The sequence below is a fragment of the Uranotaenia lowii genome, chromosome 3 (genome assembly GCF_029784155.1).
Source record: "Uranotaenia lowii strain MFRU-FL chromosome 3, ASM2978415v1, whole genome shotgun sequence".
Taxonomy (NCBI): domain Eukaryota; kingdom Metazoa; phylum Arthropoda; class Insecta; order Diptera; family Culicidae; genus Uranotaenia; species Uranotaenia lowii.
Genome location: NC_073693.1, coordinates 177,993,053 through 178,017,949, shown reverse-complemented (window position 1 = coordinate 178,017,949; position 24,897 = coordinate 177,993,053). Strand labels below are relative to the sequence as shown.

The following is a 24,897-nucleotide window of genomic DNA, read 5'->3' as shown; positions in this document are numbered from 1 at the left end:
CAGTTATTTGTGTCCTTTGTGTCGTTGGTGTCATTCATTCTCTCTCCGACCATGAACACCAAATCAAAGATGTTCAAATAGAAAGATGGTAAACTTCCATTATGAATTTTTAATTAAAAAAAACCTACGACCTCACGCATGAAGATTATAATTTATTAACCTCAGTTAACCTGTCAGTAAAATTAACCAGTACCTTTTTGTTCATAAAATAATATGTAAATAAAAAGGTGAGATGCGATCTGCTGCAAAAATTGCATCAAACATATTATAATCAACATTGGTAACTCTCAGCATGCTTCATACAGTCCAGCAAGGACATGCACTTCAACACCACCTTCAGGAGAAAGTTCTTACTAAAAGAGTAAAGTTGGCGTGTTTCGTCGAGAAATTTCTTAGTTTGTTTTCAATCAGTCATTTTTTTGTCAACGAAGTTTTCATTAACAAATAACGATGAATAGTACGAATATACTTATGTATCTAATGTGTGATATTGAAAAACTCCCGTTTTAAACAGGTAAACATTCAAAATCAAGATATCCCGGATATTCACTATGATAAATATGTTACAATTCCCCAGATATCTACAAAACCATTAATCGGTACCTGCTTCCGTTGCATCCAATTGCACATAATCTCGTTCGGTTGGATGCCTCACCCACCTCGGGCGATTTGAACTGGATAGCCAGCTCTGAAATTGCCTGGTCTCCCCCGGAAACAAAACTACTTTTGGACTTTTCGGATCTGGTTTGCCTCAAGGCATTCTATGGGGATTGCAGATAATATTTTTGAATTCCAGAGACTTTAAGATACCTCCAAACTACGAAAGTTCCGGTCCTCGGATGTTTCGGGCAGTCGCAAAGTAACCAATAACTGGAAAAAAATTGCATTCTCTAGCACAACGGACGAAGGTCTATTTTTAATTTGTTAAATAAAATTAAACTTTCAAATTCCAAGGTTCCGTCAAGCCAGAAAATTTATCCGAAATCCCTCAGCATGTACCATATATTTCGTTTTTCAGGATATCAAAACTAGGCGAACAGATTTTGTTTGAAGTTCAAGTTTGGGGGTTTTAAGTTTTATTGGAGTACAAGATTCTTATTTCGTTGTAAAATTCTGTCATCTTAGAAGTAATGCACACCAGCAGTAGCAAAAGCACCTCATACCAATTCATGGACAAGAAGTTTAATTCTCCCACGGACAATATCAAAACCTAAAATGGGTGTTCCATGTAATATGTCCTTGGTATCATTCATCTTTCCATGATTTAGCGATTTAGCGGGACGGCAAGCAACACAAGGGAGTTCTATCAAAAAGGAATTTTGCAAGCTAAAATAATAAAATCTTTTTAAAAAAAATCGACCAAGTATGTTTTAGATCTGATTTTCTTGCCACTCAAGGAATCGTAAGTAACAGGGCGTCTTTCACGCCGTTGGGTTTTAGAATTCGTTCTGGGAATGTGAACGTCCACAGCCATCACCCAGATTTTTTAAGTTTGTTCTCGGGGGAGGCTTTCTTTAATTGGTTGGCTTCCTCATTCAGGGGATCATACACAAGCAAATTTGAGCTAAGTCCTCCAGAAAGATGGATTCCGCAATAATCGATGTTTAGAATACCTAAAAAATCAATCAGGTAATAAAACGCAATCAAGGTAGATCCATATTTAAATACGCAATACGAAAACTCACCAGTATCCTTATCTGAAAACCAAATTATTGAGGCCCTCAAACAACAACGAAGAAAAATGTTTAACAACAACTGTTCGATTACTGTGATACCTAAATTTTGTTTTGTTTTGAAAAATTTATGTCTGTGGCAACTTCGGTAATTTTTATTTGTTTTTCTACGATTAGTTAGAGCTTTCTCCACATGAAGGCGCGCTTGGTGTGTCTCCCATTTTTTGGGGGAGTGAGGAATATTGATTATTATTATATTTGATTGCATGCTGCAGCTGCAGCCATGACGCAAAAAAAAGAAAACAAAGAGAGTATTTGTGCGAGAGAGAGAAGCGAAAATAACAAGAGCGAAAGTGAAATGTGTGTGTTCTGTAAACAACTTGTTTTGGTACGTTTGGAAAAGTGGCAGAAATCATTCGAGTGAAATTAGTTTTGTCAGAATCTTGGAGGCGTGTGGTTTGGAAGACGTTTTTCAAATTCCAAATTTGATTTTGCTAACCAATTAGCACTCTCAGCTGACAGCTTTGAAGCTTAAATTTATGTGTGATATAATTCTTTGAGCAGAACTCCTCAGTAAAAGGCATCAAATCGTCTCCAGTTTCAACCCAGGGCGATACGCAGAAATGGAGCACAAGGACTTGTTACTCAACGTGCACAGCAACCTGGAACCACCTAAGCCTGATGGAAGCACCTATTTGATGAAAGGCAACTATCAGTACTATCACTACGGATGTGACGGATTTCAGGATGTGGTAAGTGTAGCGAAAAAATCTTTCGAAGGTTGCTTTTAAAAGGGGAAATCTTGCGATTTCATTTCTTGGAGCGTTCTAAAAATATCTTATTATTCGATACTGTATGTGCCCTTCCAAAGCCAGCAAGCAATCGAGGCGAAACGAATCTGAGTGAAAAAAAAAACAATGTTACGCCAGGCAGAGCATTACAGAATTTGTATACTTATATTCTATATTTATATGGCTTATTGTTCATACATCAGTGTAGTACCAACCAAAACATTCATATTCTTTTTTCAACCACGGCACTTGAATCATCGGCATGGAACTGACTGAATTTCTCAAATTTCTCGTCACCGTGGGGTTTTGACAAATAATAAATATAGGATTGGACGTTTAGTGGGAAAAAAAAATCAAATTCATGAGCAAAATTGTTCTGTCCTTAGTTTTAGTCGAGTATTTTAAATTTAAAAAAGTAGATATGTGAAGAAATCTGTGAAAACACACAATATTAAGCTTTGATTTTCTTCATTCATCAACTGACTAGATGTGTTATTCTGCTTTTCACATATTTGATACAGAATTGGGTAGATTTGAAACAATACTTAATTAGAGACTGATCAACAAGTGCTTTGATAAAGTATTCTATATTTTTTATGATACATTGATTACACTAGTTTACAAAAATTTAAAAAAAAAACGTGAACTATGGTAACCGACCATATTTGTTATTTATTTCTGATCAACGGATCCACATGTTGATCCAAATGTATATCTATAAATATCTCGGAATGCATAACATATTCAGGATGAATAAATTTGTTACTTCATTGTTTGCGTATGAGTAACAGTATTGTTGCACGCAGAAAAAAGATTTTTTATTTCAAAGGAAAGTGCAGCAAAAACAAAGGATTTTTTCCTTTGATTTTGGGATAAATAAAAATTCCATTGGTTCAAGGACATTTTCCTTTGTTTCAAAGAATTTTTCTTTTGAAAAATCTTTGAGTCATAATCTTAATGCTTTGAAACAAAAAACAGTTTCATTTGATGCAAAGTCTTTTTTCGTTTGCTACAATGTAATTTAGATTTAGATTTAAAAGGATTGGTTCATTGAACTATTTCCTTTTATTCCAATTGGAAGAAATATTTTCTGTTGTTCAGAAGTTCCAATTGTGAATTTTGAACAATAAAAAGAAACAATTTACATCTTAAATTCATTTTTATTACAAACTTAACACAAACACTGGTTCACTATAATTCCATTCTAAATTCTGGCCTGAGGGCATTCTTCTTGGACCGCTCAATAAACTTCTGGAAGCAACTCCGGTCATCCAACTGGTGATTGCCGCTGAAGATCGGCCCGAAGATAATCAGACCGCTGGATTTTGGGCGGAATCAGCCGTGGTCCTGTAACAATGCAAAAGTTTATATAAAATCTTAAATATTCACTTTTTGACTAATGGATTAACACGCACTTACCATGGTATGCATTCCTCATCTTGAATCCTTCTAAATAGCTATCTCTGATTCACTAGTTTTGATTTTTAACACGACCGGCTAAACTTTATTCGAAATTCGGTACTTGCTCAATCCAAATTATCTTCTAAGTTTGAAGTTTTAACTTAAAGAAATTATTCCTTTCTGTTGAAAACATTTTTCTTTGGTTGAAAGAAAATTTACTTTGTTTCAAAAGACATATGCCATTGAAAAAATGTCTTTTGAATCAAAGAATTTGTTTAAAATCAAATTCCAAAATTATTCAGTTCAAAAAATTAATTCTTTCTTTCAAAAATTATTCATTTGAATCAGAACGAGAATTCATTGATTCAAATAAAACAGGAGTTTCGTTAAAAAAACTGAGTGTTTTGAATCAAAGTCAGTTTTGTTTTGTTTCAAAATCCAAGTTTTCTCTGCGTGTGATATTAGTTTTTTTTTCTAAAAAACGTTAAAAAACATATTTTTATTATTAATTCAGCCAAAATTTTTCTTTTCAGAATTTAAAATGGAACCAAAACCATTAGCAGACTTGGTTCCACAGAAGAAACAAAAATGATGTTTTTTTTTTTACAAAATATTCAATTTTCCCATCCAAACCTAAAAGTTTCAATTTACTCATGTAACATTTACTTTAAAATTCTGCAAAAAAAAAAAATCAAAACTGGATGAGATTCGAACCAAAACGAAGCTTTTCAGACTTCAGGGTTTGAGAAATTCAAAAGTGACCCAAAATCAACTCAGTCGTCTATAACAGTAATTTTTGAGTAATTGAACGAACCAAAGTGTACTAACTTAGTAGAAGAATCAAACATGATAAATCCTACCTCTAGTTGATCATTGGCTTACTAGAAGTTCTCTGTGCTAGAAGGTCACATGCCAAATATAAACAAGATCAGATCGTGGGAAGTATTATAACCATGAAAAAGTTAAAATAATTGGACAATATAGGATAATCGGATGCAAGTCTTAAAAAAGACATGTTCATTTTTCATCGTCGTTTCATTCGTCATTTTGAACTGTCCCATATGAAATATACCGGCATAACAGTCCCATATGTGAAACGCCACGGATTTGGTTACTTTTCAATGCATGTTTCGGCGAAATAGTCTTTGATTTATTGCTTTGAATCATTTAAAAAAGATTTAACTCACTTGATGTCGAATTATGCACATTAGTACCTAAGAAAGTAGCTTGGTGAGAAAAACATATTCTGTATGGGACTGTTATGCGAGTACATTTGAGAAAGGTTAATATGCTCGCATAACAGTCCCATAACGAATAAAAATGGCCTTACCAATGACCCAATTTCAAAAATTTCAGGCCTAACGATTTATTATGACAACCTAGAGCACATTTCATCAAACGATTTTCGTTCATGCTGAAAGTTGTGGTCACAATTTAAAAATATATTCCAAAACAGAAAAAGCTGATTTTCTCGCTTGCTTGTTTATGCATATGGGACTTTTTTGAAAGTAGGGGCAGTATACTGCCCCTACTTTCATAACAGTCCCATATGCAAAAACGAGCAAGCGAGAAAATCAGCTTTTTCTGTTTTGGAATACATTTTCAAATCAGGACCACAGTTTTCTGCATAAACAAAAATCGTTTAATGGAATGTGTTCTAGATTGTCATAATAAATCGTAGGACCTAAAATTTTCGAAATTTGGCAACTGGTAAGGTCTGGAGCACCATTTTTGTTTGGTATGGGACTGTTATGCGAGCATATTTGAGACCTTTTTCAAATCTACTCGCATATCAGTCCCATACAGAATATGGTTTGCTAACCAAGCTACCTTCTAAGACTTAAATTTGATCATTTCTGAACTTGTAAATAAAGTTCGTGGATTCCACATTGTAAGTTGAATTTTATCATGATTTTTTGTTGTTTTTGATAGCTTCAATCACAGGAAGACTATCCTTCCTTTATTTCAGCTTGCCTTCCAAAACTATAGTTAAATTTACTCTGTAATATGCATAATTCAACATCAAGTGAGTTGAATCTTGTTTAAATGACTTGAAGCAATAAATCTTTTTCACCGAAAGAAACATAGTAAGGTAAGTACATCTGGGTATTTCACATATGGGACTGTTATGCGGGTATATTTCATATGGGACAGTCACTAGTTGATATTTTTTTCGTAATTTCTAGAACAAAGTCCGTTTTTTAATTGTTTTATATTGAAGTACAATGTTCAAAATGACGAACTATCAGGTTAGAAGAAAAATGACGAAAATTCATATGGGACTGCGAGTAGGGGCAGTATACCGCTGATCTGAAAACCGCGGACAGAGGTACAACCCATAAATGCTGTAAACTACCGTTATTAATGTTATCAAAATGATCTGGTAAGTAAAGAATCTCAAAACGGATGAAAACGAAAAAATATTGCAAAAAATATAAAAATAAGATAAATTTGTTGTATAGACAAAATAAAACAAAATGATGAAATTTAAAAAATAAAAAATACTTCAAAAATATAAGCATATCAATTTTGCCATTTTTTCAATGTTGTTTTTTCTGCTATTTTAATCATTTTGTCCTAAAAAATGTTGCTAATTATAACGTGACTAACCATATCTTCAACAACACTTATCAAAGTTGTTTATATTGGCCAATTTTTCAAAATTAGTAAAATCACATGTCATGTAAAACATGACTGAAAAAAGTGTGCAAAGATAAAAAAAAAGTTATGAAAAAGTAAGAGTATTTCTTGTAAACAACGCTTATTTTTTTTTTATATTTTTAAATTAAATATCATATTAACACCTTCATTTCCTCCATAGAAAGTTTTACGATTAAATGAATAGTTTTTTTTACACAAACGTTTGTTACTGCTCGGATTCTAAATGATCATAGCCATAGGAAGGAGGAAAGTGGGCTCTCATACAAACTTTTTGAATAACTTTTGCGTACGTTTTTGTTACCAAATTTGGCATGGAATGTAAAAAAATGTCCGGCTCAATGATATTAAAGTTTTATGTACATGTACAAATAAAACCAAATTTCAAAAACCTTTAATTTTACATACCGGATCAGCTAGTACAAAACAAAATTAAGGATTAAAAAGTGCAGATAATAGAACGAAAATATAATTTATAACCATCTGCCATACTACACATTTGCCATGAGAGCATAGTAGTGACAATAAAATAATGCCACTCTTGTTTAATACGTACATAGATTCAAAATTGGTGAAATTTACAGTAAATCAATAGTCAACACATTCAAATTTAGCATCATAACTACTTCAAACTGAACCATATGAATAAAAAATATAACGTTGCGAATGATATAAACATGTTTAAATGACTATAATCGAAAAAAAACCAATGATTCTTTTTAAATTGTTTTAATTTTGAGTGCTGGGTTCAGGAATGTGTGAAAATTTTCCTAATGTGAATCATGAACCAGAATAATCAATTATTACGAATTGAAATGATTCATATTTCAGTTCCTATTGATTAAAATTCAGAAAACCTCAGTCAATAAAACAAACGCCACACGCTGCAAACAATCAATGACGCTAGTTTGTCGCCACATTACGGATGCTTAGAATAGCGAAAGTGGCAATTATTTCAATGTGCTAATTGCCTGATGTGTCTGTCTGTTGTCTCTGCTGCCTGATCCGATTTTGCGCCACATCGGGTTGCAAATAATTCCACGACGAGATCAGTCGAGAATCAAAGTGGCTTAGTAACACACTGGACATGCGTGACAAACTTAATAATTTAATATTTCCGTTGTAATTTTACCAAAGACTTCTATTTTGTTTGAATAAGTATACTTATCGATAGACATCTGAAGCAGAATTTTAAATTACTTGTCATATGGTTATAGGCGTTTAACTTTGTAATGGAATGTTTTTATTGAATTAGAGCAACTTACTCGGAACTAGTACCGTAACATTGTGCGATGGCATTTGTCATTTGCCATCTGTGGGTAAGACAAAAAAAAACGTTACGCGTATTGGATTTAAAGCACTTTGATTCATTACCCTACTACAATGAACCGCAGCTAGCTGTGGGCATGCTTGTTGTTCTCAGCTTTTACTATGAATGTGCGATCAGCCGTAAATTGCTTGGCAATTCTGATGTCTCACTGGATAATTGAGTGTTGCCCCGCAAGATGAGAAAACATGGGTCGCGGGATGATTCAACTTAATGTGCGTTTCCCCATATGTAATCGAGTTGTTTGCTGCATATCGCGTTCCATTTCGATGACGATCTAGATATGTACAGGAATTGAACTGAAATCTGTTTGATCTTTAACCGATCATAAAAAATAATTCAAGATAGTCAATGATTTTTTTTCAATAGGGCAGCTAGTACTTTATTTTTAAAAAAACCGAAAATGTGCGTACACATTCATAATTCTATACATGGAAACCTACAGAAATAGGAAGTATGCACCATACCACCATAAAACTTTGTAGAGTAATTGGCCAAAAATATACTTTTATTGATTAATAAAAAAAATCATCGTGTTTTTCAGTTTTTGAGACAATTTCCCGGTTCTTATTTCCAATTTAACATTTTAAGTTCCCGAGACATTAAAGATATTTTTTCGAAATATTTTTTACACATTAGTACCTACACACAAAACTTTCGGGGCTCCACTTAGCAAAAATTCACTGTTACTTCCCGTTAGCAAAATTATTTTTTTACTTTAGAGTTAGCAAAAAGCTAAATTTGCTTGATTTGAGCAAAAATTAATTTTTCTGGCCGCTTTTCTTTTGAATAACAGCGGCCTTTACCGCCGAAAAGAAAACATAAGTTCGGTTACGGAAATTCGGTGCCAGCGGTGATTTTGATGACCAAGCGGACGACGACCAAGCGGATTTATACTGGAAAGCAAACAGGTAAAGACCAATCTAGACGTAAACAAACTTTTTGAGCTTTTTCATAAGTAAATTTTCCATTTTTACCAGGATGGCGCTCCCAGCGAATACAACATCAAAGCCGGGGATTCACCGAAGAGGTTGCCAAGTATCCGAACATGCTTAATGTCGGTCGACGATGGAAACATCCGGAAACGAACGGTCGACCTACCCACATCCGGAACAACCCGATCCAGGCGCTAGGAAAAAGTAATTATTGGTAAAGTTCGATAAAGTATTCACAACGCTGGTGGACAAGTGTAAATCCAGAAAATAAATTAAAGTGAATGGTGAAAGCATCAGTGTTTTTTTTATTTTAAATTTGATAACCTCCCTGCGTTTCTAAAGGAGAAATTATAAATTTTGTAAACAAAAATTCTGGGCGGTTTTTTTCTTCGGATTTTGCTAGAAATTTGAGTAAAAATTGCGGCGGCTAACTTTTTCTCCGGTTTGCTAAAATTTTAGTGAAAAAATATTGCTAAATTGATTGCTAAGTTTCTAGCTGGTCAAATTTGAGCAAAATTTTGCTAAATTCCGGCCTCGAAAATTTTGTGTGTAAGGGATAAATCATTCTCGCGGACGAAAATCCCAAAAAAATCACGTAGTACTAAGTGGTTTCCCCCACTGTCAGACAGCGTAGCTTAAAAAACACTACGTACTCCAGAACCAATAACCCGGGGTCTAGAATTTTTCCTGGACCTGTCCAGAAGACCCATACCAATCTTCAACTCATTTGGTCAACAAATCAATATTATGCTTCTCATTCATGTGTAGACACTTCGTAGAGACTTCGACTATATCCAGCTCGTCGCCGTCGATCGTGACCTTGTTATTACTGGACAAGCGGGCTCGGTCGGTCTCGGATCCGCAGGCCAGCATATACTTCGTCTCGAACGTATTAATCATTAACCCGATCCGTCCTGCTTCGCGTTTCAGTTAGCGATAGATCTCCTCCACCGCCGCAGATGATCTACCGACTATATCAATGTCATCAGATAAGTTGACTGGTTCTGTTGAAAATCGTGCCCCGCATTTCGCTCACCGCTTGTCGAATAACACCTTGTAGTGCCACGTTGAACATCATGCAGGAAAGACCTTCGCCTTGTCGTAGCCCCCCCGAGCGATTCGAACGAATTCGACAATTCACCTAAAATCCGCACTCAGCACTGCGATCCATCCATAGTCGTCTGGATTAGTCTGGTCAGCTTCCCGGAAAAAGCCATCCTCGTTCATGATTTTCCATAGCTCGTCACGGACTATCGTGTCGTATGCAGCTTTGAAGTCGATGAATAGATGGTGCGTAGGGTCTTGGTGTTCACGGCATTTTTGTAGGATTTGCCGTAATGTGAAGATCTGGTTCGTCGTAGACCGTCCCTCCATGAAGCCGGCCTGATGACTTCCCACGAAACTGTTTGCTTGTGGTAATAGGCGGCGGAGTAGGATTCGAGACTGCACTTTGCAGGCGGCATTTAGAACAGTGATCGCCCGGTAGTTCTCACAGTCCAATTTGTCGCCCTTATTGCGTAACCATGTTACAAATGGGAATAATTTCACGTTCAACTCTCGAGATCGGTCAATGAGAGGAACGCAATTACTTGTGTAGAGCTTTAGGGAACAACATTTTAACGGCATCAGCGCCTCTAGCGGTCGGTTTCCGAACCGATCATTTTTGATCGGTCGTGAAGCACTGCACATCGGCTCTGACCCTACCAAAAGTCCAAGAACCGATTTGTAAAATGAAAAAGAAAATTTTGAAAAACAAAAACATACACCAGTGTGTGTGTGGGGGCAATGATCGGGTTTTAGAATTTGGTTGATAGCTTGACCGACCCAAAAGTTGAACTTGTTTTCTCTATTTGATCGGTGGATGAGGCAGACGTAGATATCTGCAGTGTTAACTCTTAAAGATATAGAGAGCCGACCAACACGTTGTCTGGAGATCAGTTGCGGTCATATTATAATAACGTCAATATTATAATATTATTTTTGGTACGTCAAGCTAGGCCCAGTGCGAGACTTTTCAAATTTTCTCCTTCCAAAAGGAAAACTTGTGCTTACGATACAAACTCAAGCACCCAAGACTAATCGTTACAGGGTTCAGGACAAATCCTTCAAGTGAAGGTGTTTGTTCAGGGTAGGTGAACGGGGCCGCGAAAGTCTACGCCGCCTCATTAAGAGAGTCCCTTGGACCAAGAGCACCTACGGGCCATAGGAGGTCAATCCGCATCCTCCCAGTTCACGAGGCCGGTCGTCAATTGCCGGACGTGTGCCAAATTAGAACCCAACATCAAGAATCGCGCGAGCAACAGTCTAAGTGTCAAATTAGCCGCCGAAGAATTAGGGAGAATTCGAATTCAGCCGCCTTCAAGTGCACCAACGTAGCCGGGACACCAAGCGCGCCATCGATTGCGACGAAGCAGTAGCTGCCGAGAGAGGATTCTTCATTGCCGCAGCGAGCAAGCAGGTCAGATCTACCAATTACCATACGCTTTGATATCGAACTATTCTACGCCCCGCTGGGGGAACATATTTAATTGAACCAAAGCGAACCAAATGCAAGCACCTAGGGTAGAAATCCATAAAATTGGGCCGTGGGCTAAACTTTGAAATCGTGAAACGAAAGTTAGGAGTTCGATTGAGGATTTTGCATTCAAAATGAAGTAATAAGCCCCATTGGTTCTTTGACTTCGGGTTGGGGCTGAATTGATGTGTCGTGGAGCGATCAGTGGGAGTAGATTACTAAATCATCAGAGATCCGCCTTGGGGAGTCTCGCCGGGCATATCACACACGCTTCTCCACATGCAACTGTGATTTCTGTTTCGTGACCCGTTACAATTGTAGATGGGACATATTACCACAGATTAATAATATTACCCCCTCCTTCCACTCCTCCGGTAGCTGTTTTGTGTCCCAGATCCGGGCCATCAGTCGGTGTAAAACATAGATCATCTTAAATTTGGACGGATTAAAAATGTTTTGACCTCAAAATGTAGGGTTTTTATTGCACTTTAAAGAAAAAATAATAAAAAAATATTCCGATGTTGTTTTGATAAAATTTTGAACTTTTCGTGGAATACCACTCATCATAGTTTGGATACCCTGTTCGCTGACCTCAGCGGCCATTTTGTTCCACCATCTCCTCATCTCTGTTGCATCCCGAGTCGTCCTACCATTCTTCCATATTTTTCGATAGGGTGGAATTGAGGGCAGTTGGGTGGGTTGATGTCTTTTTCGACAAAATCCACCCGTTGTCCCGATGCCACTGTAGTACCTCTTCGCTGTAGTGGTAGCTTGCCAAATCTGGCGAAAACTTAACTGGTCCTTTGTGAGATCTAATGTACGGAAAAATACGTTTTCTCAGGCACTCCTCCTGGTACATCTTGGAGTCCATGGTATTGTTTGTCCCAAAAACCGGGGTTTATCGCTCGGAGCTGCAAATACCTTGCCAGATCAAATACTTTCTTGCAAACTTATCGGCGAAAACGAATTTGAACTAGCCGGGAACGAAACCCCGACCAGTGGCTTTATAAAATGTTTGGCCAGGAAGCTGCCCAAAATTCATCTTTACATACATACGTTTCGTCATCCATTAGGATGCATCCGTAGTACTTCGTTAGAACCTTGTTGTATAACTTCCGGACACGTCCTTTGGCTACTAAATTCTGCTTCAATGTCCGGTTTGGTTGCTTACTGGCCCGATAAGATCGTATTCCTTCGCGCAGACGGTCAGTTTGCCGGTTTCTTATGTTGTTCACTACGGAGAGTTTTGAGCGCATCTTCATCATCACCAGATTGTGGTCTGACTCGATGTTGGTGCCTCGACAGGATCTGACGTCGATGATGTCCGAGAAGTTCCGGCTGTCTATCAAAACGTGGTCGATCTGTGATTGCGTTTGGTACGGTGATCTCCAGGTGTACTTGTGTGGGAGGCGGTGTTCGTATAGAGGCAACGAAATCTATTAGTCTGAGGCCGTTGTCGTTGGTCGTTGGTTTGAATTCTTCCTCCTGTCCGACCTGAGCGTCAAAATCCTCGATGACGATCTTGATATCATGTTTTGGGCAGCGGACGTATTCACGCTCCAGCTGCGCATAAAATTCGTCTTTGTCGTCACCGGTACTTCCGAGGTAAGGGCTGTGAACGTTGATCGATGCTAATGTTGGAAAACTGGCCCTTGATTTTCAACCGGCACATTCGTGGGTCGATCGGCCACCACCCGATCACGCCCTTTCTTGTCTTCCCCATCACTATAAAAGCTGTTCCAAGCTTGTGTATGTTGCCGCAGCTCTGGTAGATGACGTTTTGTCCTTGTCAGGACTCAGTATTTTTAATGGCAGCGAAAAAATATTTAGAGCTTGAAATTCTAAACTATTTGATATGCATTTTAAAGTTTACAAACGTTTCACGTATTTTTATTATTATTTTTTTTTTTACTTACTTAGATCTTTATTTGATGAAGATAACATTTCAGAGAAAACCTTAACGAACTTGCGTTCCTCTAAAAGGTTCCTATTTAAGTTAACAAAGATTAGATTTTAGTATAATTTAGCTTACATTACATTACATTAGCCGCTCTAGATTATTTCTGAAGAATTTTTTTACACGGGCTTTGAAAATGGGTACGCTTTCGCTATTTCTTATGTCTCTACTCAGACGATTGTACAAATTTGGGCCTGTTGTGGCTAATCTTCTTTCTCCAACTCTTGTAGAAGAATTTTCAACAAATAACCTATCAATAAACCTGGTGTTGTGGTTATGTGTTACATGTTGTATATTAAAATTGTGGTGGATGTTTTTAGTTTTTACAATTCGGTGCATAATGATTAACGTTTGCAAGTCTCTCAAGCAGCTTATTGGTAGGATATTATGACCTGACAGTTTATATAATTCTAAGCTAGGGTACATGAGAGGAAGTTTAAATATAGATTTTAAACATCTGTTCTGTTGGACCTTCAATATCGATAGATTGGATACATTTGTGTGTCCCCAGGCACTTATAGCGTACGTATATCTACTGTGTACAAAACTATTATATAGTTTCAGTAAGACATGTCTTGGCATGAAATATGAAAATTTACGAATGATTCCACAGATAGGAGCACAGTTTTTTATAAGGTTAGATATATGAAGCTTCCAGGATAAACGGTTATCCAAGTGAACACCTAAATATTTAAAGTTGGAGACCTCTTCTATTTCGTTTTGCTTGTGGATCAAAGGTGGATGGGGAGGCAGTTTAGTTTTAGTTCCCCGAAAAACTATAAACTTAGTTTTAGCAGTGTTTAGTGTTAACAAATTATTTTGGAGGTATTTGTCTACAATGTCAAGGTCTTTCTTCATTTCACTGATTGTTGTTTGTACATCCTTATTCGAGTATTCCAATACCGTGTCATCCGCAAATAGTTTTGGGAAACCACACAGAGGAAGTTTTGGTAAATCATTCACGTAAATGAGGAAGAGTAATGGGCCTAAATTGCTCCCTTGAGGCACGCCTACAGTTATCGGGGATTGAGAACTAAGAGTGTTTTTAATCTTAACAACTTGTTGTCGATTGTGAAGATAACTCCGCATAAAATCGTTGACTACGCCTCTTATTCCGTATGCTTCTAATTTCGCCAGTAACAAAGTGTGATCTATTGTGTCAAACGCCTTAGATAGATCCAAAAACAATGCCGCAGGTATTTCCTTTTTCCTGTCTAAGTTGTGTGACACACTGTTCACTAATTCTAGAACAGCTACCTCTGTAGAACCACCTTTTCGAAATCCATGTTGGTACTCATACAGGAAGCCTTCACCTTCGAGAAATTCCACCAGTCTTGTTGCAATAAGTTTTTCAAAGATCCTACTGAAGACCGACAATACAGAGATAGGTCGATAGCTATTAATATCTTTGGGATCGCCAGATTTGAACACAGGACTAACGACAGCAAGTTTCAAGCATTCAGGGTACTGACCTATACATAGACTATCATTGAAAGTCGAAGTTAGAATAGGCGCTAGCTCTCTGTGATGAGTTTTAAGTGCTGAAACGGGGAAGCAGTCTACTCCAGGAGCTTTTGTAGAATCTAATTTGGATATGACCGTTATCACTTCTTCAACTGTAGTTGGCCTAAGAAATATGGAATTCCTGCTACGCTCAATTGTGCCATATTCATTGATATTCCCTGATGTGTGGTGTTGATTGGCAAGATGCTGTCCGATTGAGGTGAAGAAGTCATTAAAAGCGTTAGCCACGACTATCGGGTTACTCACAGATTGTCCTTGTATGTTCAATACCAGATCATCAGATTTGATTTTTTTACCAATTAAGTCATTTATGCGTTTCCATAGAATTTTCGTGTTGGATGTATTCAGCAATTGTTCATGGTAATCTAGTTTTGCCTTTCGTTTGGCACACTGTAGTTGTTTATTTATCTGCTTAACTTGCTCAGTAGCATTGTGGTCGCTAGGATTACGTCTCCACCTACTTAGGATCTTATCTCTTGATTTTGTGAGGCGCCATACCTCTAAAGTCATCCAAGGACATGTTTTTTTCATTTTAACTGTTACTGTCGAAGTGCTGGTATGAGTTTCTAGAAGTTGCTGATAGTGTTCTGTTATCGAGTGTAATGTGGCGTTAGGATCTCGATTCTGTAAGTCAGGGGTTCTGAGAAAGTCAACAAAGTCTCTAGACACTTGTTCCCAATTGGTACGCCGATGTGATAACACTGTGACTTTTCGTACAGGTCTTTTATTGCTGTATGTAGTGAGAACTGGCCTGTGGTCGCTGAGATCGCATTCAAATGTGCAATTAGTAATAGCATTTAGATCGCTAAATCGCACTATGCAGTGATCCAGCAGATTATTGCTAGAAGGTCTAGTGATTACGCTATTAGCAACAGAGAGACCGAAACAATTTAAGAGACTCTGGTATTGTAGGACTGATTGATCGTTTATTCTGTTGATTGGGACATTGAGATCACCCAAAATAAAAGTGGGTTTACTGGAATCTGCTTCCGAAAGAATCTGTTCTAGTTGGTTAAGCAGTCTAGACAGATTATAGTCTGGAGGCCTATAGATTCCGTGAACAGTCATTGGTTTTCCATTCAGTATCATATCAATTCCGATATGATGATATCCTTCATCTTGAGTGTTTCTTTTTATATTGAACTTAACTCCATCTCTTACGTATACAGCAAGACCACCACCATGACCACAACGAGACGAAAAAACGGCTTTATAACCCGGTAAGTTATAGAAAGCAGTGTTCTTTTTCTTTAGCCAGGTTTCGCTTATTACAACGATATCGATATTTGTTTGCAAACTGTCTAGGAAGATTTTAAATGAATCGAACTTTTCTACATTATTCATCCCACGAATATTCAGCTGTAGCAATTTAGTTTTCATGTGAAGATTGATGGGTAAAATATCATCTACAGATTCGCAGAAGATATTTGTACTAACATTTGTCAGCGATTCATCGGCCATATGGAGTTGTGTCTAGGCCGCACTACTTAGCGATCTTAGTGCTTTAAAATATTCTTCATATCAGAATCAGATCGAATTGCTATTGGTTTGGAATTTGGAGTCCTTCTTAAAAGTATATTTCCATCAGCACCTGGCCAGATGTAAGCAATATTAAGCTGTTTTTGCTTGCATCGCAATTTTTGGAGGAGTCCATAATTGAAAGGAGTTATTTCACTTCGAACAGAAACGTTAGATTGACAGAGTTGAGATTCCGAGGTAGCTATCTTAAGTTCACTCACGTGAAGACGACCATATCTACGTTTGTCCTCAAGAACCTTCAATTTAGTAGACGGATTTCTTAGAACAACACGAATAGGTGGTATGTTTTTTGTTGAAGCGTTAGATTTAAATCTCTCACATGAGACTATAGAGTCTCCAGGGATACTACATCTGAACGCAGATAGAGTTTTTTGAACAACTTCTGGTAATATCTCATTGCGTACTTCAGGGATACCCGTTATAATTAAGTTGCGAGCAACGGAAGCTTTATCCTGGTTGTTAATTGAGGATTCCAAAGACTGAAGTCGTTCCTCCAGAGATTTTGAATAGTCGATTGAATCATTAAGGGTTTTTTTCAAACAAGTATTTTCCCTTTTAAGTTCACGTATTTCATCAGCCAGAACCTGCAGTTTAGTAAGCGTTTTGTCTACCATAGTTGACATAAAATCCTGGCTACGGATTATTTGATCAGTTATTTCATCGAACTTGCGACTCATCTTCGATAGAATTTTTTGGTTAACATTATCATCCGTCATGATGGCAACAAGGAATTCAAATATATGATTTTAGCAAATGGCGTCCAGATGGCACTGTGATCATCAAAACGTTAGATGTTATAAAACTGACATGCAGATGGCGCTATGATCACCAAGAATTGATTGACGTCTGTCAAGGACTATTTGGTTTGCTGAATAATTTGCAACAATAGAGCGTGTTCTCACCTTATGGCTGGCAGCAAAATTTCTAATCAGTGCCTTGTCGGAATCGGGTTGATCTCTCTTTAGGCTATGTTGGGTAGATATCGGGCTATCCTTATCGCTTCGGGATGTTGCTATTCAATGGGACGTATCGGTGTAGTCGATGGAGCAGGGGTTGGCGGATCAAATGAAAACAAACGAGCAATGTATGTTTTTATTTGGCAGCAGAATCGAGATTTCCAGAGTCATTCAACACTTTAGCAGGATTTACAACAACAGCAGCAGCAGATTAGGCGTAAATTTGACGCGCAAAGGCAGCAACAGCAGGTTGGTCGATCGGGTATCAGCGGAGGTTGGTGGGCTTTAGGCGAAGTGGGATAGCAGTAGGCGGGGCGGGGTGGCGGGCGCGCTATATCGACCACTGTCTAGCCAGAGCAAATGTAAACTTAGCTTTTTTACATACCATCCAAGCCAACGAAGATATTACGATGAACGGAGTTGGTTACGTTGGTGCAATTTTGTTTGGTTCTAGGCAGGGCGGCGAAGTTTTGGCAGGTTTTCAGGCACAAAATGATGAAAAATCGGAGCGGCTAAGCAAGCAGGTTTTCACGAGAGCAGGGTTGCCAGTATTGTTCGCCAGATGGTACGTTCGTACCGTGGAACCCTTCCAGCATACCTCCTGTAACGCTACGATGTCGAATTTACGACTCTTCAATTCGTTGGAGAGCACGTGGGTACTGCCCACGAAATTTAGAGATCGGCAGGTCCGGCAAGGCAGCTAACCCAGGAACACCACCAGGAAGTTGTTGCACTCCGGACGCCGCCCTCTCTATCCGTCTGCATGCGAACAATTTATCCACCGGGGTTGGGTACCCGATCTTCTCTAAGCTAGCTCGCACCCCAGCTAGCAAGACGGGGAGAGTTGGAGTTGTGAGACAAGAGGTGATCTGATCACTACCCGGAGGTTGGGTTTATGGGGTCTCGAGTTGCACATTGTCTATAATTCGCCAGCTAAGAAAAACCAAGTTGTATGAAAATAATGTAGGAGTCAAGCAGACCATGGTTTAGTATGAGTAATTCGATTATATAGATCCTCTTTAGGCGTCAACGAATAAAGATTTAAATCAAGAATAACCAAGTTTTTCAAATCTATCCGGCATCCTACAATAATAATCAAGTTAACGTAAAATCGGTCAATTAATGCGGCCAGAAGAACAAAATATCTTTGAATTAAAGAGATTTAAAAGGATATTTTGCGGACAGCTTTGAAAGGTTAAAAGGTGATTTTTAACGGTAAATGATATTTATTTGAATAGATGGCTGAATTATCCGGATTTATTAAAAGTTTGATGCATTTAACGGCTTAACTAATCACTTTTTTTGTTAATTTTATTTGAATCTAATAGGGATGGGGATGTGGTTATCGAACGTTGCAATCGATCTGCTCCTGGATAATCATGAACAATAACCTAACGAAAGAGGTGCCCAATATTCCGACTATTCAGCAGACGCTGGTGGAAATCAAGGATAAGCCAGAACGGTTTTTCGGTTCCCGGGAATGGATCGGTACGCTGGAGGCCATTTACGTGATTGACACTCTGTTTGACGTTTCATGCAAGGTGATCCACATTTCCAAAAAGGACAGCATTGCCAAGCACAGCGACACGTTGAAAGAATATTTCGAAACGTACGGCGGACTGATCATGATGGGAGGAGATATGGACGCCGCGTCGAAGGGAATTGCCGGAATCCACCTCAGCGCTGACCAAGATGTCTATCTTCTGGTTGTCGATCCCCATTTTGTTGGTAAGATTAAAACCAAGGAAGAACTTTGCACGAAAACTTATGTAAAGTGGCAAAAGGTTGACGAGTTTGTTGACAGTTCATTCTACAACCTTTGTCTTCCCATCATCAAAGCCAACACAAATGGCGTTTAATGCCAGATAGTAAGTGATGTAATCCAAAGCTTAACATTCAAAATATCGAAGCGTATCGTATACTCGTATATCATGAATCTAGAAAAAAAAACCTGCATAATCGAACTCCAATGTGCACGTAACACCGCGGATCACACCTAAATTTAACAATACAAAAACGCTCAATTTTGTAAATCGGAATTGGAATGATCCGACATTGAGTACGTCAAACAGTTTCTATATTCATATACCCTTTTTGGATATTTGATCATATTTTAGCGAAATTTATCGGTATTCATCGCAATAACATTCGACGTACAATTAGACAATTAGACTAGTTTAAATGCATTCTTGATATTTATGTACATTCTATAGGGTGAAAAAAGCAGAAACATTTATTTATGTTAGAATGTAGAGAAATCTATTTTGATGTTACTAATCAAAATTATCTTCAACAAGAAGTAGATACATATATTGAGATAGTTTCAACGCTTAATGTTGAATGTAGGGACAAGTTCATAAATGTGTGATTTCATCATACCAAACGGTCATAACTCGAAACATATATTCAACAAGGGCCCACATACGCTGAAGTCGCTTGACAAACAAGAGCCATAAATATCGCATCAGTAAGGTTTTTTTTTCAAAACTAGCATGTCTAGCTCGGAACGCCAAAACACTTGGTTGAATGTGGAACTACGCTTGTCAAACGGTTTTAACGGATTTTAATTTTAAGCATTGATGTTCATAAATTGGAGGCATAATATTGTATTAACCCAGTAAAAGCATTTAGAAACACAATGAATTGATGAAGCACAACAACCCGTGTGAAGCATCGAAGAAAATCTTCTAGTCTGCGAATCGGCTCTAAAAATGCTGACTATAAAAAAAATAATACCCACTGCCGTTTACGTTGAGAAATGTGGTTTCGTAGTACAATTTTAATACTCTTCGATCATTATACATACTATTTAGTGTGTTGATTTTTTTTTAACTTGGAAACAAATATTTGTTATTGATATTTGTCAGATATTAATCTCCGAAACGGTATCATTTGTTTGTGCTGTAATAGTTGATTATTTGTAGATATATTTATTGTATTGTTAATTTTCGCAAGAAATACATTTTCATATATGTTCATCGATAGTATGTAAGTTATTTGAAAGAAAATCAAACCTTAATTTCTAGCTTGGGATAACTGCAGTTTTTTTGTGGTACGGTCGTTTTTATCTAAAGCCAAGTCTTCGTTAATTTTTTTTCAGTCTTATGGTCAGGGATTAGACTGAATCGATTTGGGGTAATTATGGAATTTCTCAAACCCTGAGCTTCAAAAAGCTCCGTTCGAAATGGATTTTTTTTCTAATTAAGAGTTTACATTTCAAATCAAGATTGAGTAATTTATCAAATTCAAGATATTACAGCAGAAGTTTTAAATCAACCGCTAACTTTTAAATGTAGAAAAGAAATGTAAATTAAGATGATTAGAAAATTGGAATAAATTGAGATAATAAAACATAATGCAAAAAACTTATGAATTGAAATAAATTGCACGAAAGCTTGTATGCTACATAATTGCATATTATATCATTGCACAAAACTTATAAATCAAATAATTTTTTATCGAAAAATTCAATAAAATCAAGCATACAAAAGGTGATAAAACACCCATCTTCCACAATGTGTTTTTTGCTTTTGTTATCTTTCGGATATTTGATAAATTCTTCGAAATTTCCATAAAATACTTCAAACTGTATTTATTTCCCCCTTCTTGTTTTTTTTTGGGAATTTCGAAGGGGTGGGGGGTGACAAAAGAAGAAATTGATATTTTACTTACTTATTTAATGATCCCGCGCCGATCCTCCGGTACATATGGCCGTGGTAAAAGACCTCCACTGTTGACGATCCGGAGCCAGCGTCTTCACCTGGTCCCAGTCAAGATTCTCGTCGACAGTTCGGATTTCAGCGGCTAGGCTTCGCCGCCACGAGTTTCTGGGTCTGCCTCTTTTTCGATGTCCTTCTGGATTCCAATCTAGCGCCTCTGCAAATCTCGTTTTCATCTTTACGCAGCGTGTGCCCAATCCATCTTCACTTACGTTCCCGAATCTCGATTTCTAGCGCTCTTTGATGACACCGGCGATGTAGTTCCTCATTCGAGATCCAGTTGCCAGGCCACCAAGCGCGGATGATATTCCGCAGACAGCGGTTTACAAATACTTGCAGTTTTCGCGTCGTTACCGCATATGTGTACCAAGTTTCGCACCCGTACAGCAATACGGATTTGACGTTTGAATTGAGGTTTCGGATTTTCGTTCGTAGAGAGATCTGGCGTGACCGCCAGATGTTTCGAAGACTCCCAAACGCAAATCGGGCCTTTCTGATCCGGGTTTCGATGTCTTTCCTGGTACCACCATCAGGCGTTATCTGGCTACCAAGATACTGGAAGCACTCCACTTTCTTAACTTGTCTTTCCGACATTGACTTTGAGACCTGCTGCCTTGGAACTTTCGGTGAGGTCGTCGAGTTTGCTCTGCACATCCGGTTGTGTTTGGGCGAGCAAAACAATATCGTCTGCCAGGTCAAGGTCGTTCAGTTGCTCCATTGTTGAAGGATTCCACGGCAATCCTCGGTTCGGTGCACAGTTGATGCAGTCAGAATCTCATCCATTACAGGGGCGGTCCTAGAGCTGGCTCTTGGGGAGGGTGATTTTCCAAATTTTCAAAAATCAGTCAATTTTAAGGAACGTTAATATCTGGTCAAAAAACGATCATTTGAGTGAGCGAAAGGAGATGGAGGGGTAGCGGAGGGGGGGGGGGGGTGGTCAGTTGTAAATGAGTCTACAATATAAGCTGCACACTGCTCCTCCATGAATTTCACTGAACAACATGTATTGCTAAAAACATGAAACAAGAGATGAATAATGAAAACTTTATCAAAGTTTCTCTACGTACTAATTCAATATACTTCTATCGAACCTTAACCATCCTTTTATAAAACAACCAGCGAATCTATAATATCCACTGCGGAAAAATGTTGATAATTTTTTTTTAATTTGTTGGTATATCTGGTATTTTAAAATTGTCACTTTCAAATCTCTTCAAAGAATTTCACGTTATGAATGTAATTTTTCCAAAGAAATTAATACACACATGGCTGATATTTTATAATTCTTCAAAATTATTTTAATTTCATCGATAAGGCCGGTAAATTAATTAATAAACATAACAAACGTGAATAAAATTCTTCATTGGAGTATTTTACTGAATCGTGATTTGTAAATTTAGTATTATTATTTTCAAATTTGGAAACATAATTATCGTTGAATCGTTCTTAATATATAAAATCAGCGCTTATGTAAATATAAATTATGTAAATACGATTATCAAAATCAGTTCCTGAAGTATGAAGCTACTGGAGCCAAACTTTGTTTGATTTGCTCTTGAATTTAATGTTATTTTACAATTTTTTCAATTTGAATTGTACTAAAACGAATGAAATAGTCATAAATGCAATAAATAATTATAAAAAAAGTGTTTAATTCTTTTTTATTATTCATGTAGATACCTACACATTATTCCAAATTTTTTAAATGATTTTGAATTATAATAAAAAAAAATGAAATGAAGGGTTAATTCTGAAAGTTAATACTATTCTTTAGGGAACTGTCTCAATCATTTGCAATTGAAATAGTCAAGCTTTCAGATTCAGAATATCAAACCTTAAGCTAATTTTAACTTAAAATTTCAATATTATTGATAGATTGCCCTGTTGCCGAAAAAGTAGTGGAATGATAAGGGGATAGATCTAATTCACAAGGGAAAGATTAAAACAGAGGCAAATTGATTTTGGAAAATTTTTGCGTCTCAAACTCAATTTTTTTGTTAGATTTTTTATCTTATTTCTTATTTTCTAGCGTTTAGTAATTTTAAAACTTAGCAGTTCAGTGCAGTGCAGTGAAATGGATCACTTATAATAAAGTAAAGTAACTAACCTACAAAAACCACCAAAAATGTTCAATCTTTTCATTACCCTTTATTCATTCAACGATACAGATTATAGGGAAGAATTCCATAAAGTGGCCAATTCCCGGAAAAACAATTCAGATTTTGTCTAGATAAAATATACAAAAATATATTCAACATTTTTCTTTCGCTTTTGCTAACATCACAAAAAGGTTTATTTAGTGAATTATTTGATACTTAAAATTTTGATGTTTTTCACAACTTTGTTGAACGCTGAAAAGCATTTTCACTCGTGCATTATTATAAAAATATCTAAGATTGATTTTGGTTCAAAATGTTTTCAAAATTCCCGTATTTTACAAAATGAGGAAAAATACTTACTTCTAAAATTTTTTCTCCCAGAAGTCATAATAAATTACTCTCATTAATTGATCATTTAGCTGAAAAGTGCCCAAATTTTTTCAATGAATTTTTACCTTATATTTTCAAAATTTATACCGGAAACAAGAGCTGATAAAAAAAATCCAAATTTGCATTTAGTGCTCCTAAGTCTAAATCAGTTTCCAAATTCTTTGCACCTCGGAAAATTTGAATTTTGTTTCCTTGTGTTATAGTTGTGAATGTAGATTTTGGGTTCTGGAGATGGATTTGAATCTCTTTTGCGAACACCAATTTCTTCACATTGAAACAGCTTTTATAAATACATTGTTGTTCCTTTTTGGCTCAAAAAAACCATAAGGAAAGCAAAAGTTGTAACCCGTAATCAGTCTTCCGAAAATCAATCAAAACAAACACTCAGGATGCGTTTCCTGTTGGAAACATTCAGATTGTATAATGGGATAGCGCCTCTCGCAACTGCTTCGCCTGGCTGGTATGCAATCTCGATCAGCGCTCCTATCAGCTATGCAAACCGAGTCGCATCATGCAGAATCATCGGTTTAGCAAACATCGCATATCGGAGATGAGTGAGATACAAACTGATCCATTCTGAATGTAGCTCACTCAGTACCTGCCTGAATTATATGAAATTCAAAATAATTTTTTGCAGGACGAGAAAAATCAAACAGTTTTGCGGCACACCATAAATTCTCAGTAGTTTTAACGTGACGGACGACAGTTTAATAAGAGAACTTGTAAAATTTGAAAAACATGGCGAAAGTGAACATCTTTCCCTCACAAACACAACTTCAATTTGATTTTGATCATACTGATGTTAAAAAACGTTATAACAACAAATAAATTTATTAATTTGCTATATATCAAATCAAACAAAATACGCTAATGATCGGCTTCATGTATCACTCACTCACTGCCTGATCCATTCACTCCTGATCGAAGACCAACAAGATTCGCCATATGCATTGCGCATTGGTGAGATTCCAATTTGATGATGGTGCTGCACTGTTTTGACAGCAAGCATCGTACGAGGTGATCTGTATTTTAGCGATGAATTGAACGATCGATGATCGGGTAGGTCCAGTAGCAATCAATAACGAAACCCGACCGTTGTACGTTCAGTTGCGAAGTGCAATCAGAAACATTCATTGAAAATGAGTGATATTCGGAACACTGCCCGTAATCTCTTCTTTCGATTTATTGTTGCTGGAATCTCTAGTGTATCAAGATTTCTAAGTTCAAGCTAACGGAATTTAGAAATTTTGAGAAGATTGTTTTGAATTTAAACTCTTATGAATATTTTACATTCGATTTCTGTTTGGCAGTACTTCCATTTTTTTTAATGGTCATCCATAATATGAATGTTAGATGTGATACATTTCAAACAGAATTAAATTAAATTGAATCTAAAATTTAAAATTTTTTTTT

At 37.0% G+C, this 24,897-nt stretch overlaps 1 protein-coding gene across 1 annotated transcript; it reads left to right on the top strand.

Annotated features, from left to right (window-relative positions):
* The first annotated feature begins 2,064 nt into the window (after positions 1 to 2,064).
* On the top strand, positions 2,065 to 20,254 carry LOC129756460 (probable Ufm1-specific protease 1). Its single transcript, XM_055753351.1, has 2 exons — positions 2,065 to 2,425; positions 18,605 to 20,254. The coding sequence occupies exons 1-2, from the start codon at positions 2,297 to 2,299 to the stop codon at positions 19,133 to 19,135; spliced, it is 660 nt and encodes a 219-aa protein (XP_055609326.1). The 5' UTR covers positions 2,065 to 2,296; the 3' UTR covers positions 19,136 to 20,254.
* Positions 20,255 to 24,897: the final 4,643 nt, after the last annotated feature.

What these genes read in the sequence shown, in the direction of transcription:
- LOC129756460 (XM_055753351.1), top strand. Translation starts at nt 2,297, where the DNA reads ATGGAGCACAAGGACTTGTTACTCAACGTGCACAGCAACCTGGAACCA. An exon ending in GTGACGGATTTCAGGATGTG is followed by an intron (nt 2,426 to 18,604) that starts GTAAGTGTAGCG and finishes TGAATCTAATAG; the next exon opens with GGATGGGGATGTGGTTATCG.